The sequence below is a fragment of the Bos indicus genome, chromosome 15, assembly GCF_029378745.1.
Source record: "Bos indicus isolate NIAB-ARS_2022 breed Sahiwal x Tharparkar chromosome 15, NIAB-ARS_B.indTharparkar_mat_pri_1.0, whole genome shotgun sequence".
In the NCBI taxonomy this organism is placed as follows: Eukaryota; Metazoa; Chordata; class Mammalia; order Artiodactyla; family Bovidae; genus Bos; species Bos indicus.
This window is the reverse complement of record NC_091774.1, coordinates 1908765-1928116: the sequence shown is the minus strand read 5'-3', so window position 1 is coordinate 1928116 and position 19352 is coordinate 1908765. Positions and strand designations below refer to the sequence as shown.

At 40.6% G+C, this 19352-nt stretch overlaps 1 protein-coding gene across 2 annotated transcripts; it reads right to left on the bottom strand.

The window, feature by feature from the left end:
* Positions 1–2251: 2251 nt before the first annotated feature.
* On the bottom strand, positions 2252–19349 carry ANKRD49 (ankyrin repeat domain 49). 2 transcript variants are annotated; one of them, XM_070803279.1, is made up of 4 exons: positions 19214–19252; positions 18185–18366; positions 3453–3803; positions 2252–2745 (listed from the first exon to the last, which is right to left on the bottom strand). In XM_070803279.1, exons 3-4 carry the CDS (start codon positions 3705–3707, stop codon positions 2284–2286), a joined length of 717 nt encoding a protein of 238 aa, XP_070659380.1. In that variant the 5' UTR covers positions 3708–3803; positions 18185–18366; positions 19214–19252; the 3' UTR covers positions 2252–2283. The 2 variants fall into 2 exon arrangements, with proteins under 2 accessions (XP_070659380.1, XP_019830900.2); XM_019975341.2 differs by lacking the exon at positions 18185–18366 and having other exon boundaries at positions 19214–19349.
* Between the last annotated feature and the right edge of the window lie 3 nt (positions 19350–19352).

Sequence of the window (19352 nt, the reverse complement as noted above, 5' to 3'; positions counted from 1 at the left end):
CAGACAGCCATTTTACTTTTATGCATTTCTTTTCCATGGGGATGGTCTTGATCCCTCTCTCCTGTAGAATGTCATGAACCTCATTCCATAGTTCATCAGGCACTCTATCCATCAGATCTAGGCCCTTAAATCTATTTCTCACTTCCACTGTATAATCATTATGGATTTGATTTAGGTCATACCTGAATTTTCTAGTGGTTTTCCCTACTTTCTTCAATTTAAGTCTGAATTTGGCAATAAGGAGTTCATGATCTGAGCCACAGTCAGCTCATGGTCTTGTTTTTGCTGACTGTATAGAGCTTCTCCACCTTTGGCTGCAAATATAATCAATCTGATTTTGGTGTTGATCATCTGGTGATGTCCATGTATAGAGTCTTCTCTTGTGTTGTTGGAAGAGGGTGTTTGTTATGACCAGTGCATTTTCTCGGCAAAACTCTATTAGTCTTTGTCCTGCTTCATTCCGTCTAATGGGGGTAGTTGGGGTCTTATTCTACTGTCATTTCTATCAGCTATACCTTGTCATTTGGCATCACTACATTAGGTCAGATTAAACAGAAATAAACCTCTCACTTATCGCCAAAACCCTTATATCAAAGGTATTGATACCCTGAAATAGAGTTATGTCCTAGTCAGAGACCACAAAATAACCAAAGCTCTCCTAAGTGTTAAAATCACTGTCACAATGATTCAGTTCATATGTCATCTTTAAATTTTCTGAGATGATCCAATCTTCTTTTAACCTAAAAACTGCCACATATATTTGATTAAATAACGTTGTTACTTAGTTTAAGGTAATTGGGTCACATGGACTGGGTCAAAAGAGACAAATACTTTGGTGGACATTAAAAAAAATATAACCATAGAGGGAATTCCCTGGTGGTCTAGTGGTTAGGATTCTGAGCTTTCACTGCCAAGGATGCAGGATCAATCCCTGCTTGGGGAACTAAGATCCTGCAAGCCTCGCAGAACAGCCAAAAAGAAAAAAAGAAAAGAAAAAACTATATATACATATATATATGTTTATATACACACATACACACATATAACCAAAGAAAAGGCCCATTAGTTCAGCTCCCTTTCCCCAGTGTGTCAGTTCTGGTGCTGAGAAGTTGAGAGATAACTCTTGTTTTAGTCACAGAAGGGTAAAGGAACAGGAAGCTGCTGCTGGAGAGATGGACAGAGTCAAAGCTAAACAAATGTATGCCGGATAGATAAGATACACACAGGTATAAGAATTATTTACGCTTTTTCTTGGTTGTTTAAAACCTTTATTTATTTTTTTTAGAATATTTATACTTACGCTTTTGTTGTTATCTACAACGTGGCTTTTATAAAACGCCTGAGCCACTTTGCAGTTCTTGCCCCAGTATAATCATCTTAGAATTCCTTTTCCCTTGTCACTTTGACTTTGTGTGGCTTCTATAAAATGAGGATCCTGGAAAAGAACCCTTCCTGTGACCCTGGAAGATGAGGTGAGCAGGGCCTGGCTCAGCAGGACCAGACAGGTAAAACTAGCTGGATGGCAAATAGGCTATGATCACCTGGACCAAGGTATAGTTGTGCGCATGTCTTAAGGGTTGTGATGACTCACCAGGAGAATAAGGATTATGTAGGTTGACCAGGGTGGGTGAGGTAGGAGGGTCCACAGGATTGTGTGGATTGTGGAAGGAGAGGCAGTATATAACATTCGTAGATTAAACATCTATGGTTCTATTAATAAAAAACAAAGATCTAGGTTTCTCAATTTTTTTTAAACTTATGAAGATTCAAGTCACTAATATGTTCATTCTTACGGTTTACAGTGAAAGCAAATGGCTATGGTGATGCAGAGAAGACAGCTGAACTGCACCAGTATATTTAAGATTTTTAAATAAAATTCTGAGTTACTTGACCTTATAAAAATACATGTTGATATACTAAATACTCCACAAAGCTCTAGGATGGGGGATATTGTAAATGTAAAAATACATTTCTCTTGGATCAGCACCAAAAATATCATTAGTTTTCTGTACAACCTCTGACAAGTTTTTCAATATAGACAAGTTAAAATGATTTGGTAAAAATCACAAACGCCATGGAAATCATTAAATATAAATCCAAACAACTTTCAAATACATTTTGACATCAAGGTCAGGCAATTCACTTGGAGGGATAGTATCGTGAGTACCACTGAATTACTGTCCTAAGACTTTTGATGTCAACTTTGTACAATGGGGATATTTCACATCTCACACAAAGCAGGCACTCAGACTTAGAAACTTAAGAAAATTATTAGAACCGTTATTAAGACTGAGGTGAACAATTTGTGCAGCCTTCCACAATTTCAAAGAGGTAGTGATAGATACCGGTCCTCCTGGCGATGTCAAATGCTGTTTCCTCCAGGCTGTTCTTCAGACCTGGCTTGATGTAGCGGTTCATCAGGAGGAGCTCTAGGGTGTCTTTGCTGTCTCTGTTCCCAGCAGCAAGGTGCAGGGGGGTCAGGAGGCCTTTCGTTTGGGCGTTGACATCTGCATCATGCTGCAGTAAGAAAGAAGCCACTCTGGCATTATTCCACTTACAGGCACTGTGCAGGGGTGTCCAGCCATCCACGGTCACCGCATGGACATCCGCCCCGTGTGCAATCAGCTCCCGGACCACGTCTAAGTGTCCACTGTAGGCTGCTCGGTGGAGCGGTGTGTACTTGTCTTCATCTTGAGTGTTCACGTGGGTAGCCCTTTCTGAAAGCAGTCTCTGCACTGTGGTCAGCTGAGAATAAAACAGGAGATCTTTCACAAACCCAACATGAAACAAAACAGTAAACAACATGAAACAGTCTAGTGGTGTTAGATTTAATCGAGTTAAATGAAAACTTCCTTGTTAGTAGATGACTGTAAAATAAACTTAAGATTTCTTGTGGGGAGGAGGACAACCGATTTAACAATGAACAAGTCAGTGTTAATTATAAATTCTTTTGGCTTTTTTTTCCCTCATAAACTTAATTTTATGAACGTGATTCTCTGAAAACCAATCCATACGTTTACTCCTAGTCCAATTAAGGCTTACTGCACTAAAGCTACAGTTAGATGAAAAATACAGGCTAGAATCATGTTTGATATGTTATGTTTCATTTGCGAAGAAAACATAATAAGGGGACATTATGTTCTGATCTTTCAGTAGTAGGATTATCACACCAATATGCATGATGTATAAAACTTTTTTTGTGTGTGTGTGTATAAAACTTTAAAACATAAACTTTTATCAGTAGAAAACAATGCTAAAAAGGAAATCTAGAGATTAAGAAGCTCAATTCCTTCTAACTAAAATAACCTCAGACACCTGCTTTCATGAAGTGATTTTTTTTCAGTTTGGTCTGAGGAAAAAGTAAGCTTCAGGGACAGGTCCTCTGGCTTCCAATCTAGTAGTTTTTCGACTAAACTAAGGTTTCTTTTCTAACCATTCTTTTCTTTTTTTACCCGATTTTTTTCAGCAGCCCAAAGAAGCAATTTGCTTGGATCTTTTTCCATTTTTTTTTCTTGCAGTTGATACCACTCTTCAGTTTTTTCATCTTGCTCTTCATCGTCATCAGAATTCCCTATCCAGAGACTTTGGGTACCAGTGGGAATAAGGTGTCCATGTGTTTCCAACAGTTCAAGTTGGTTGAAGTGTTCAGAAAAGTCCAAGGAGTTCTCTGGGTCTGGTTTTTCATCATTTACTTTTTCTTTTTCCATTTTTACTACTATTTTAAATATAAATCATTTAAAACACCAGGCTATAAATAATCTCTCCAGAGATGATTATGTCTGCTTTATTTTATTCATCAAGATCTGAAAACACAAACACAAAAATTAGGAACAAACCAGTAATTGAGGCTTTATTAATAGCATAAATAAGTCTTGCAAACATACACAAATATACTCTGTCTAAACTTTTTGGTGTTTATTAATACTCTTTACATTCATCAAATATTGGAGCTGACAGATTTCAGTTATCTTTATTTTTAATGGCCTAATACTCATTTTTTTATTGTTTTCCTCTAAGTCAGTAGTTATGACTCTGACTTATTTTGAATCTACTGGTTTAGATACTATGTTATATTACACTAACAGTTGATTAATGCTTGAAGTTTTTAAATTATAACTAATACAGCAAAAGAGACACTGATGTATAGAACAGTCTTATGGACTCTGTGGGAGAGGGTGGGAAGATTTGGGAGAATGGCATTGAAACATGTGAAATATCATGTATGAAACGAGATGCCAGTCCAGGTTTAGTGCACGATGCTGGATGCTTGGGGCTGGTGCGCTGGGAAGGCCCAGGGGGATGGTATGGGGAGGTTGGGAGGGAGGAGGGTAAAGTAGAAAAGTAATTTTATTTTAAATTAAAAAAAAAAATAAAAAAAAAAAAAAAAAAAAAAAAAAAAAAACTAATACAATAAAATGAGAACATTCACCATTTTTGTAAACTAGACACATAGATGCTATAGAAAAGAAGCAAAAATTTGTATTTCCTAAAAACTACTTCCAAGAATCAGAGATTCTTAGAGATGGAATAGTCCCCAGAGAACACATGTCCCAATCTCTCATCAATGCAGGTATCTTTACCATGACATCTATAATAATCATCCTCTTTCTACTTAAACAATTTCTGGCTGAGGAAAATTCATGGCTTTAAAAAGTAGTCCTATTCACTGACAGACAACTATTGTTCTTAGTTGGGTTCTTGTTGTGAAACAGGATTTTGGCTGTCATTCACTCCTTCATTCAACAAAGATGAAAAAAAACCTGGCATGTGCTAGTCTCTTGGTGTTATGTGCTTGTGCTTAGTGGCTCAATCATGCCCAACTCTTTGCGACCCCCTGAACTGTAGCCTTGGAAGGAAAGTTATGACCAACCTAGATAGCATATTAAAGAGCAGAGACACTACTTTGCCAACAAAGGTCCGTCTAGTCAAGGCTATGGTTTTTCCAGTAGTCATGTATGGATGTGAGAGTTGGACTGTGAAGAAAGCTGAGCACCAAAGAATTGATGCTTTTGAACTGTGGTGTTGGAGAAGACTCTTGAGAGTCCCATGGACTGCAAGGAGATCCAACCAATCCATTCTAAAGGAGATCAGTCCTGGGTGTTCTTTGAAAGGAATGATGCTAAACCTGAAACTCCAGTACTTTGGCCACCTCACACAAAGAGTTGACTCATTGGAAAAGACTCTGATGCTGGGAGGGATTGGGGGCAGGAGGAGAAGGGGACGACAGAGGATGAGATGGCTGGATGGCATCACTGACTCGATGGACGTTAGTCTGAGTGAACTCTGGGATTTGGTGATGGACAGGGAGGCCTGGCGTGCTGCAATTCATAGGGTTGCAAAGAGTTGGACACGACTGAGCGACTGAACTGAACTGAACTATAGCCTGGCAGGCTCCTCTGTTTAAGGGATTTCCCAGGCTAGAAATCCCTGGAGTGGGTTGCCATTTTCTTCTCCAGGGGATCTTTCTGATGCAGTGATCAAACCTGCTTCTCTTTTGTCTCCTACATTGGCAGGCAGGTTTTTTTTTTTTTTTTTTTTTTTTTTTTACCACTGCACCACTTCAGAAGCCCGCCAGTCTCTAGGTACTGGGATTCAATAATGAACAAGATCCATGTCTTAACCTCATGAAGTTTATCATCTAGTCAGGAAGACTGGCAAAAACAGCATTAAGTACTATGATAAGACTGTAACCAGATACAATGAATATACAGGAAGACCGTAATTAACCCAGTCTTATGGGATTACTGAGGGCCTCCCTGATAGCTCAGTGGTAAAGAATTTGTCTGCCAACACAGGAGACATAGGTTCAACCTCTGGGTTGGGAAGATGCCCTGGAGAAGAAAATGGCAACACATTCCAGTATTCTTGCCTGGAGCATCCCATGGACAGAGAAGCCTGGTGGGCCACAGTCCATGGGTTTGCAGAGTTGGACACAACTTAGTGACTAAAATACCACCACCAAGGGATTACAGAAGGCTTCCTGAAGGAAATGATATTTATTCTGCTAGGTTGCCATAATAATTTATAAACAATATAAGCTTAAAGAGTTATGCAGGAGGGCAGTCCCAAGATGGAGGAGGAATAGGATAGGAAGAGCACCTTCTCCCCCACAAATTTATCAAAAGATCATTTGAATGCTGAACAACCTCCACAAAACAATTTCTCAATGCTGGCGGAGGACACCAGGCACCCAGAAAGGCAACCCATTCTCTTCAAAAGGAGGTAGGAAAAAATATAAAAGACAAAAAGAGAGACAAAAGAGTTAGGGACGGAGACCCATCCTAGGGAGGGAGTCATGAAGGAGAAGTTTTCAAACACCAGGAAACCCCCCCAACAGCGGGTCTATGGGGAGTTTTAGAATCTCAGAGGGCAAGATAACCAGGAAGGAAAAAAAAAAAAAACCAAAAACCCACAGAATAGGTGCCTAACCACAACTCCCAGCAGAGAAGTAGCCCAGATTCTCGACCGGAGGCTGGAAAGGGAGGCGCGGGCTGCATGCTTAAGGTAAGGACCAGGCCTGAATGCTCTGAGGACAATCTGAGGGAGCTAATGTGAGACAGTAGCCCAAACTGTGGGATAGCCAGAGAGAGAGAGAGAAAAAAAAAAACACTTTCCTGTGAAATGTTCCAACTTAATGTGCAGCCTGGCCTACTCACAGAGCAAAGGACTGAGTAATCACCAAAGGAGAGCTAGCCAGCTGCATACAGTTCCCTTCCCGCCAGAGGCAGAGAGGCAGGCAGGCAACGGCCAGAGCCAGAAGGCAAGGGGCTGCTCCAATCTCGGCCTCAGAGACCAGCATCCTGCACCGAACTGAGCAGGCCCCCAATTGCTAACCATGTCTCCTGGGATCCTGAATGGTTGACATCTGCCAGGAGGGTCATAGCCTGAGATCAGCTTCCCAGAGGAGACACATGGCACACCCAAGACCAGAGAGGTGATTCAGATGCATGGCCCACCGGGGACAGTGTGCTCGCCAAGCACCTGGTCGCCTGAGCTGCTCAGACCTGGGAAGGGCACAAAACACATGCCCAACAGAGTCTGTGCCCTTGTGGAGTACCCGAGAACCTGAACCCGAGGGGCTTAGACCTGGAAAGTGCATGAAACCCAGGGCCCGCTTTGGACAGTGCCCTGCAGAGCACCCTGCAGCCTGAGCAGTGTAGAACCAGAAAGAACATGCTGTGAGCTTGGGCAAACCCAGTGTGGTCCATACATTGTGAGCACTCCCCACACATGCCAGTGATATTTGTTAGCAGGGTTCCTCCCTCCCCAAAACACAACTGAACAAGGGAGCATAAATAAGTGACCACATTTGCCCCCTTGTGTCAGGGCAGAAATTAAACACTGAAGAGACTTTCAAACAGAGGAAGCCAAAATAAAGAAGAGGGACCCGCTCTGGAAGTGACACATGCAACAGATTAAAACCCTGTAGTTAACACTGACTAAACATTAGATAGCATATTGAAAAGCAGAGACATTACTTTGCTAACAAAGGTCCATCTAGTCAAGGCTATGGTTTTTCCAGTGGTCATGTATGGATGTGAGAGTTGGACTGTGAAGAAAGCTGAGTGCCGAAGAATTGATGCTTTTGAAGTGTGGTGTTGGAGAAGACTCTTGAGAGTCCCTTGGACTGCAAGGAGATCCAAGAAGTCCATTCTAAAGGAGATCAGCCCTGGGTGTTCTTTGGAAGGAACGATGCTAAAGCTGTAACTCCAGTACTCTGGCCACCTCATGCGAAGAGTTGACTCATTGGAAAAGACTCTGATGCTGGGAGGGATTGGGGGCAGGAGGAAAAGGGGATGACAGAGGATGAGATGGTTGGATGGCATCACGGACTCGATGGACGTGAGTTTGAGTGAACTCCGGGAGTTGGTGATGGACAGGGAGGCCTGGTGTGCTGCAATTCATCGGGTCGCAAAGAGTCGGACATGACTGAGCAACTGAACTGAACTGAAGCATTAGAGGGGGCCTATAGACCTTGAGAACAAGTACAAGCTGGAACAAGGAACTATCTGAAACTGAACTCACACCACACTGCCCACAACAGCTCCAGAGAAATTCCTAAATATATTTTATATGATCACTTTTTAATTTTTTTTAAGTTCTTTACTACTTTAATTTTCACTTTTATAACCTACTATTACCTTGCAAAAAAAAGATCCTATTGTAAAAGCAAATTTCATATATATATTTTTTATAATTTTTGTGATTCCTTTTTTTTATTTTTAATATTATATTTTTTAGAGTCTAACCTCTAGTCTATATTTTTAATCTTTGCTTCTTGGTATTTTTTTTTTAATTAATTTTGTATCTTTAAGAATCTAATCTTCAGTATCCATGTTCACTTAGGGTTGTGATTACTGGCTTGAATGCTCTCTCCCGTTTTGACTCCCCCTCTTCTCGTCCTGGTCAGTTCTATCTCCTTCCTCCTTTTCTCTTCTCTTCTCTATGGAACTCCGTAAACTTCTCTGAGTGTTCCAGACTGTGTAGAGCACTTAGGGAATTGATTGCTGGCTAGACTGCTCTCTCCCCTTTTGACTCCCCTCTTCTCCTCCTGGTCACCTCTATCTCCCTCCTCCCTCTTCTCTTCTCTATGTAACTCTGTGTACCTCTCTGGGTGTCCCTTACTGTGGAGAATCTTTTCACCATTAACCTTAATGTTTTATCATCAGTGCTGTATGGATGGAGAAGTCTTGAGGCTACTGTAAGAATAAGACTGAAAGCCAGAGGCAGGAGGCTTAACTCCAAAACACGAGAACATCAGAAAACCTCTGATTCCAGGGACCATTAACAGACAAGAGCTCATCAAAAGCCTCCATACCTACACTGAAACCAAAAACCACCCAAGAGTCAACAAGTTCCAGAGCAAGACATATCATGCTAATTCTCCAGCAATGCAGGAACACAGCCCTGGGCATTAAAAGACAGACCACCCAAAGTCACACCAAACCCACAGACACCCCAAAACTCACTACTGTACATTTCATTGCACTCCAGATAGAAGACATTCAGCTTCACCCACCAGAACAGACATAAGCTCCCCTAACCAGAAAACCTTGACAAGCCACTAGTACAACCCCACCCACAGGGAGTAGGGTCCACAATAAAGAGGACCCACAAACTTCCAGCCTACAGAAGACACTCCAAATACAGCAATCTAAACAAAATGAAAAGGCAGATAAATATTTAGCAGGTAAAGGAACATAATAAGCATCCACTAAACCAAAAAAAAAAAAAAAAGGAGAAGATAGGGAGTCTACCTGAAAAAGAATTCAGAATAATGTTAGTCAAGATGCTCCAAAATCTTGAAAACAAACTTTTGAAACTAAAATAAATAGACTAGAGACCAGGATTGAGAAGATGCAAGAAATGTTTAACAAGGACCTAGAAGAAATAAAGAAGAGTCAATCAATAATGAATAATGCAATAACTGAGACCAAAAGCATTCTGGAGGGAACCAACAGTAGAATAACTGAGGCAGAAGACAGGATAAGTGAGGTGGAAGATAGAATGGTTGAAATAAATGAAGCAGAGAAGAAAACAGAAAACAGAATTAAAGAAATAAGGACAACCTCAGAGGCCTCTGGAACAATGTTAAACACCCCAACATTCGAATCATAGGAATTCCGGAAGAAGACGACAAAAAGAAAGGGCGTGAGACAATACTTGAGGAGGTAACAGTTGAAAAATCCCTAAGATGGGGAAGGAAATATTCACTCAAGTCCAAGAAACCCAGAGAGTTCCAAACAGGATAAACCCAAGGCGAAACACCGCAAGACACATTTAATCAAACTAACAAAGATCAAACACAAAGAACAAATATTAAAAGCAGCAAGGGAAAAGCAACAAATAACACACAATGGGATCCCAATAAAGATAACAGCTGATCTTTCAACAGAAACTCTTCAGGCCAGAAGGGAATGGCAGGACATACTTCAAGTGATGAAAGAGAAAAACCTACAGCCCAGATATCTATACCCAGCAAGGATCTCATTCAAACATGAAGGCAAAATCAAAAGCTTTACAGACAGGCAACAGCTGAGAGAATTCAGCACCACCAAACCTGCTCTTCAATAGATGTAAAGGATCTTCTCTAGACAGGAAACACAGAAAAGGTGTATAAACTCTACCCAAAACAACAAAGTAAATGGCAACAGGATCATACTTATCAATAATTATTTTAAACATAAATGGGTTGAATGCCCCAACCAATAGACGAAGACTGGCTGAATGGATACGAAAATAAGACCCCTATATATGCTGTCTACAAGAGACCCACTTCAAAACAGGGGACACATACAGAATGAAAGTGAGAGGCTGGAAAAAGATATTTCATGCAAATGGAAACCAAAATAAAGCAGGAGCAGCAATCTCATATCAGATGAAACAGTCTTTGAAATAAAAGCCATGAAAAGAGACAAAGAAGGACACTACATAATGATCAAAGGATCAATCCAAGAAGAAGATATAAAAATTATAAATATATAGGCACCAAACATAGGAGAACCTCAATACAAAAGGCAAATGCTAACAGGTATAGAAGGGTAAATTAACAGTAACACAACAATAGTGGAAGGCTTTAATACCCCACTAACACCTATGGATAGATCAACCAAAAGAAAATTAGCAAGGAAACATAAACTTTAAATAATACAATGGAGCAGTTAGCCCCAATTAATATAGGGCATTTCACCCCAAAACAATGAATTTCACCTTTTTCTCAAGTGCATACAGAACATTGTCTGGGATAGATCATATCCTGGGCCATAAATCTAGCCTTAGTAAATTCAAAAAAACTGAAATCATTTCAAGCATCTTTTCTGATCACAATGCGGTAAGATTAGATGTCAACTCCAGGAAAAAAACTATAAAAATACAAACATATGGATGCTAAATAACATGCTGCTGAATAACCAACAAATCATGGAAGAAATGAAAAAGGAAATCAAAATCTTCACAGAAACAAATGAAAATGAAAACATGACAACCCAAAACCTATGGGATTCAGTAAAAGCAGTGTTCATTGGAAGGACTGATGTTGAAGTTGAAACTCCAATCCTTTGGTCACCTGATGCAAAGAGCTGACTCATCTGAAAAGACCCTGACGCTGGGAAAGGTTGAAGGTGAGAGGGGACGGGGACGACAGAGGATGAGATGGTTGGATGGCATCACCGACTCAACGGACATGAGTTTGAGCAAGCTTCCAAAGTTGGGATGGACAGGGAGGCCTGGCGTGCTGCAGTCCACGCGGTCACAAAGAGTCAGACATGACTGAGTGACTAAACTGAAATGAACTGAACTGAAAAGCAGTGTAAAGGGGAAGGTTCATAGCACTGAAAACATAGTCAAGAAACAAGAGAAAAGTCAAATAAATAACTTTACACCTAAAGCAACTAGAAAAAGAAGAAATGAAGAACCCCAGGGTTAGTAGAAGGAAAGAAATCACAAAAATTAGGGCAGAAATAAATGAAAAAGAAAAAAAGGAGACTATAACAAAAATCCCACTCTGGTACTCTTGCCTGGAAAATTCCATGGATGGAGGAGCCTGGTAGGCTGCAGTCCATGGGGTTGCTAGGAGTCAGACACAACTGAGCGACTTCACTTTCATGCACTGGAGAAGGAAATGGCAACCCACTCCAGTGTTCTTGCCTAGAGAATCTCAGGGACGGGGGAGCCTGGTGGGCTGCCGTCTATAGGGTCGCAGAGTTGGACATGACTGAAGTGACTTAGCAGCAGCAGCATAGCAAAAATCAACAAAACTAAAAGCTGGTTCTTTGAGAAGATAAGTAAAATAGACAAACCATTAGCCAGACTAAGCAAGTAAAAAAGGGAGAAGAATCAAATCAACAAAATTAGAACTGAAAATGGAGAAATCACAACAGACAACACAGATATACAAAGGATCATAAGAGACTACTATCATGGCAACCCACTCCAGTACTCTTGCCTGGAAAATCCCATGGACGGAGAAGCTTGGTAGGCTGCAGTCCATGGGGTCTCAAAGAATCGGACATGACTGAGCGACTTCACTTTCACTTTTCACTTTCATGCATTGGAGAAGGAAATGGCAACCCACTCCAGTGTTCTTGCCTGGAGAATCCTAGGGACGGCGGAGCCTGGTGGGCTGCTGTCTATGGGGTTGCACAGAGTCGGACACGACTGAAGGGACTTAGCAACAGCATCAGTAACTATATGACAATGAATAGGACAACTTGAAAGAAATGGACGAATTTTTAGAAAAGTATTACCTTCCAAAACTGAACCAGAAAGAAATAGAAAATCTTAACAGACCCATCACAAGCACAGAAATGGAAACTATAATAAAAAATCTTCCAAAAAACAAAAGCACAGGTGAATACTACTAAAAATTTAGAGAAAAGCTAACACCTATCCTATTCAAACTCTTCCAGAAAATTGCAGAGGAAGGTAATCTCCCAAACACATTCTATGAGCCCACCATCACCCTAATACCAAAACCAGAAAAAGATGACACAAAAAAAGAAAACTATAGGCCAATATCACTGATAAACATAGATGCAAAAATCCTCAACAAATTTCTAGCAAACAGAATCCAACAACATATTTAAAAGATCATACATCATGACCAAGTGGGCTTTATCCCAGGGATACAAGGATTCTTCAATATTTGCAAATCACTCAATGTGATATACCACATTAACAAATTGAAGGATAAAAATAATATGATTATCTCAATAGATGCAGAGAAAGCCTTTGACAAAATTCAACAACCATTTATGATAAAGACTCTCCAGAAAACAGGCATAGAAGGAACATACCTCAACATAATAAAAGCCATATATGATCAACACATAGCAAACATTATCCTCAATGGTGAAATATTGAAAGCATTTTCCCTAAAGTCAGGAACCAGATAAGGGTGTCCACTCTCACCACTACTATTCAACATAGTTTTGGAAGTTTTAGCCACAGCAATCAGAGAAAAAAAGAAATAAAAGAATACAGTTTGGAAAAGAAGTAAAACTCTCACTGTTTGCAAATGACATGATCCTCTACATAGAAAACTCTAAGACACCACCAGAAAATTACTAGAGCTAATCAATGAATATTGTAAAGTTGCAGGATATAAAATTAATACATGAAATCCCTTGCATATACACTAATAATGATAAAATAGAGAAATTAAGGAAACAATTCCATTCACCATTGCAACGAAAAGAATAAAATACACAGGACTATATCTACCTAAAGAAACAAAAGACCTATATATAGAAAACTATAAAACACATGTGAAAGAAATCAAAGAGGACACTAACAGATGGAGAAATATACCATGTTCATGGATCGGAAAAATGAATATACTGAAAATGAGTATACTACCCAAAGCAATCTATAGATTCAATGCAATCCCTATGAAGCTACCAATGGTATTTTTCACAGAGCTAGAACAAATAATTTCACAAATTGTATCGAAATACAAAAAACCTCTAATAGCCAAAAGAATCTTGAGAACGAAGGAAGAATAGAACTGGAGGACTCAACCTGCCTGTCTTCAGACTATACTACAAAGCTACAGTCATTAAGACAGTATGGTACTGGCACAAAGACAGAAATATAGATCAATGGAACAAAATGGAAAGCTCAGAGATAAATCCATGCACCTATGGACACCTTATCTTTGGAAAAGGAGGAAAAAATATTAATGGAGAAAAGACAATCTCTTTAGTGGTGCTGGAAAAACTGGTCAACCACCTGTAAAAGAATGAAACTAGAACACTCTTAACACCATACACAAAAATAAACTCAAAATGGATTAAAGATCTAAATGTAAGGCCAGAAACTATAAAACTCCTAGTGGAAAACATAGGCAAAACACTCTCTAACATAAATAACAGCAAGATTCTCTATGACCCACCTCCCATAAACTTAAAAGCTTTTGAACAGCAAAGGAAACTATAAGCAAAGTGAAAAGACAGGCTTCAGAATGGGAGAAAATAATAGCAAATGAATCAACTGACAAAGAATTAATCTCAAAAATACAGAAACAGCTCATGAAGCTCAATACCAGAAAAATAAATGACCCAATCAAAAACTGGGCCAAAGAACTAAACAGACACTTCTCCAAAGAAGACATACAGGTGGCTAAGAAACACATGAAAAAATGCCCAAAACCATTCATTATCAGAGAAACACAGATCAAAACCACAATGAGGTACCATCTCACCCTGGTCCGAATGGCTGGTATCAAAAAGTCCACAAATAATAAATGCTGGAAAGGGTGTGGAGAAAAGGGAATCCTTTTACACTGCTGGTGGGAATGAAAACTAGTACAGCCACTATGCAGAACAGTGTGGAGATTCCTTCAAAAACAGAAAATAGAATTGCCATACAACCCAGCAATCCCACTGCTGGGCATACATACCGAGGAAACCAGAAGTGAGAGAGACATGTGTATCCTAATGTTCATCGCAGCACTGTTTACAATAGCCAGGTCAGGGAAGCAACCTAGATGTCCATTGGCAGACGAATGGATAAGAAAGTTGTGGCACATATACATAATAGGATATTACTCAGCCATTAAAAAGAATGCATTTGAATCAGTTCTAATGAGGTGGACGAAACTGGAGCCTATTATACAGAGTGAAGTAAGCCAGAAAGAAAAACACCAATACAGTATATTAACACATATATACATCGAATTTAGAAAGATGGTAACAATGACCCCATATGCGAGATAGCAAAAGAGACACAGAGGTAAAGAACAGACTAATGGACTCTGTGGGAGAAGGCGAGGGTGGGATGATTTGAGAGAATAACATTAAAACATGTATATTACCATATGTGAAATAGAAGACCAGTCCAAGTTCGAGGCATGAAACAGGGCACTCAAAGCTGGTGCACTGGGACAACCCAAAGGGATGGGATGGGGAGAGAGGTGGGACGGGGGTTTGGGATTGGGGAACACATGTACACCTGTGGCTGATTCATGTCAATGTATGGCAAAAACTACCACAATATTGTAATTAGCCTCCAATTAAAATGAATTCATTAATTATAAAAAAGTTGTACAGCATATCAAAGTTTAACACCACTTAAAGAAAATGAGTATAATAGATATTTTTAAAATATCTCTCAGCTTCCTAATTATATTTGTTGAAACCTTTTTAGTCATTTAAGACTCTTCCCAGAAGTTGCCTCTCTCTTAAGTCTTTGTTGAGGCTGCATATTAGATCTCTCTCTCTAGTTTCTCCTGTTTCTTGGTGATACATACTGTCTTATCACTAACTTTATTCTTGTTTTAGCCTCTAAAGAGATTGTTAGCTTAATAATAGGGACTATATTTAACTTACATTTATGTCCGACTTAGATACACAGGCATTAAAACATTTGCATAATTAACATGATTAAAGTGCTATCACTTGATTTTGCTTGGAATGGATTCTGAGAAATCTTAGCGTTACTCATACTCCTAAGATACAGACTTCTTTCTACCTAATTTTCACGAGTTTTAATTGAATGCATCAATGCAAATGAATGCATCAATGCAAAGAAATATAGGAAAATAATAGAATGGGAAAGACGAGAGATTTCTTCAAGAAAATTAGAGATACCAAGGGAACATTTCATGCAAGTTTAGTTCAGTCGTTCAGTCATGTCCGACTCTTTGCAACCCCATGAACTGCAGCATGCCAGGCCTCCCTGTCCATCACCAACTCCCGGAGTCCAACCAAATCCATGTCCATCGAGTTGGTGATGCCATCCAGCCATCTCATCCTCTGTCGTCCCCTTCTCCTCCTGCCCTCAATCTTTCTCAGCATCAGGGTCTTTTTAAATGAGTCAGTTCTTCGCATCAGGTGGCCAAAGGACTGGAGTCTCAGTTTCAACATCAGTCCTTCCAATGAACACTCAGGATGGATCTCCTTTAGGATGGACTGGTTGGATCTCCTTGCATCCACGGGACTCTCAAGAATCTTGTCCAACACCACAGTTCAAAAGCATCAACTCTTCCATGTTGATCTTTCTTTGTAGTCCAATACATGACCAGTGGAAAAAGATGCAAAGATGGGCTCAGTAAAGGATAGAAATGGTAAGGACCTAACAGAAGCAGAAGATATTAAGAAGAGGTGGCAAGAATACACAGAACTGTACAAAAATGATCTTCACGACCCAGATAATCATGATGGTGTGATCACTCACCTAGAGCCAGACATCCTGGAATGTGAAGTCCAGTGGGCCTTAGAAAGCATCACTATGAACAAAGCTAGTGAAGGTGATGGAATTCTAATTGAGCCATTTCAAATCCTAAAAGATGATGCTGTGAAAGTGCTACACTCAATGTCAGCAAATTTGGAAAACTCAGCAGCGACCACAGGACTGGAAAAGGTCAGTTTTCATTGCAATCCCAAAGAAAGGCAATGCCAAAGAATGCTCAAACTACCATTCAATTGCACTCATCTCACAGGCTAGTAAAGTAATGCTCAAAATTCTCCAAGCCAGGCTTCAGCAATATGTGAACCGTGAACTCCCAGATGTTCCAGCTGGTTTTAGAAAAGGCAGAGGAACCAGAGAACAAATTGCCAACATCTGCTGGATCATGGAAAAAAGCAAGAGAGTTCCAGAAAAATATCTATTTCTGCTTTATTGACTATGCCAAAGCCTTTGACTGTGTGGATCACAATAAACTGTGGAAAATTCTGAAAGAGATGGGAATACCAGACCACCTGATCTGCCTCTTGAGAAACCTGTATGCAGGTTCAGGAAGCAAGTTAGAACTGGACATGGAACAACAGACTGGTTCCAAATAGGAAAAGGAGTACGTCAAGGCTGTATATTGTCACCCTGCTTATTTAACTTATATGCAGAGTACATCCTGAGAAACACTGGGCTGGATGAAGCACAAGCTGGGATCAAGATTGCCGGGAGAAATATGAATAACCTCAAGATATGCAGATGACACCGCCCTTATGGCAGAAAGTGAAGAACTAAAGAGCCTCTTGATGAATGTGAAAGAGGAGACTGAAGAAGCTTGCTTTAAGCTCAACATTTAGAAAACTAAGATCATGGCATCTGGTCCCATCACTTCATGGGAAATAGATAGGGAAACAGTGGAAACCGTGGCTGACTTTATTTTGGGGGCTCCAAAATCATTGCAGATGGTGATTGCAGCCATGAAATTAAAAGACGCTTACTCCTTGGGAGAAAAGCTATGACCAATCTAGATAGCATATTAAGAAGCAGAGACATTACTTTGCCAATAAAGATCCGTCTGGTCAAGGTTATGGTTTTTCCAGTGGTCATGTACAGATGTGAGAGTTGGACTATAAGGAATGCTGAGCACAGAAGCATTGATGCTTTTGAACTGTGGTGTTGGACAAGACTCTTGAGAGTCCCTTGGATTGCAAGGAGATCCAACCAGTCCATCCTAAAGGAGATCAGTCCTGGATGTTCATTGGAAGGACTGATATTGAAGCTGAAACTCCAATCCTTTGGCCACCTGATGCGAAGAGCTGACTCATTGGAAAAGACCCTGATGCTAAGAAAGATGGAGGGTGGCAGGAGACGGGGACGACAGAGGATGAGATGGTTAGATGGCATCACTGACTCAATGGACATGAGTTTTGGTAAACTCCGGGAGTTGGTGATGGACAGGGAGGCCTGGCATGCTGCGGTTCATGGGGTCGCAAAGAGATGGACACGACTGAGCAACTGAACTGAACAGAACTGAGTGCATCACTATATTTTAATACTACTGCTAAGAGCATTAAAGTCAAGTTTAAATCTATCACTCATGACCAATACCTTCTCTGGACCTGTTACTTTGTAGCACAATGCAGTGTTTGCTGCTGAGTCATGGCCAACTCTTTGTGACCCCATTGACTGTAGCCCACAAGACACCTCTGTCCGTGGAATTCTCCAGGCAAGAACACTGGAATGGGTTGCCTTTCCCTTCTCCTGGGGATCTTTCCCATGCGAGGATAGTACCTGGGTCTCCTGCATGGCTGGCAGATTCTTTACCATGAGTCAAGAAGGAAGACCCTATGCACAAAAAAGGACTGCACTAAAGAATTTTCAAAGATAGTTCAGTTTTTCAGATCAATCAGGAGACCCTATCAGAAAGGTTTTTATATTCTAATATTTTCACTTTTTTCTCAAGCTATTCTCTGAAGCTTACAATGCAATATACATCTATTCATTAAACAATAAATACCAGTAAATAATGTAAAGTTCACATATTAATTACAGCATCCATAGTAACATTATTGGGGCATCCCCTGGTGGCTCAGCAGTAAAGAATCCATCTGAAATGCAGGAGACTCAGGAGAGGTGGGCTCGATCCCTGGGTCAGATCTCCTGGAGGAGGGCATGGCAAATCCACTCCAGTATTCTTGCCTAAAGAATATCATAGATTGAGGAGCTTGGCAAGCCATAGTCACAAGAGTCGAACAGGACTTAAGCTAGAGTGTAAGTACAGCACAGCAACATTATAGCACAGATCTTGTGCCCCTCCTCTCCTTTTTATAAAAACTCTTTTAAAATTTTGAATTTACTGTTCCAGGTAAAATAAATTACATACAAAAATTTCTTAATTTAAAAAGTCAAACTCTGGTGCATCTCCCTGATTCAAGATTTAAACAGTCGATCAAGATTTCTACTTGATGATATTGCAACAGGAGGAACTAGGTTATGTTTTTTAAAGATCACATTCCACAAAGTATGTCAACTCTTACTAAACAGCTCAGTGACAGGTGGAGCGATAAGCCCCATTAGACAGGCGAAGGCGCTCAAATTTATAAAGATTAAAACAACTTTCAATGGAACTAAAGGCCCAGATTTTCTAATTCAAAAGTTTCACATTATTATTATTTTTTTAATGCATTGTCAGCACAAAGCAATACAGATGTGCTGAACCTGGGGTCCACGGAGACAATAAGGAGACGCAGGGAAAGGCTTGTAAACTAGAAGTCGAATGTTCACTCTGAGGAGGGCAGTGAGAGAAGGCCACCAGCCGCGACCCCGGCACTGGCCGGTCACTTCACAGGCCCCGGAGGCGCGTCTGCGGCCTTCCAAACCGCTAAGCCCGAAGAAACTGCTCCAGCCCTACCGAAGACCAAACTTCGCGGCCGGGTTTGCAGAGCTCACCAGGGGTCCACAGGGGCCCGCCCCTTTCGGTTCACGCGCTCAAAGGTGGCGCCAAGCGAGCAGGAAGTGTGACCCCAGACGAGAAAGAGCTACCCACCTCATAGTCGGAAAAGCGCCGCCAGGAACCTCGCTTCCGGGTTCCATCTCGGCTACTCAGGATTGGCTCCTGTACGAGGGCGGGGCCTCGCTGCAACTTTTATTGCGACCTCGCGGCACTCGACAGCCAATGAGAAGAG

Coding starts and splice junctions, on each gene's coding strand:
- ANKRD49 (XM_019975341.2), bottom strand. CDS start 3,707: ATGGAAAAAGAAAAAGTAAATGATGAAAAACCAGACCCAGAGAACTCC. Junction 2,746..3,452: donor GGGCTGCTGAAAAAAATCGG/GTAAAAAAAGAA, acceptor TTTTATTCTCAG/CTGACCACAGTGCAGAGACT.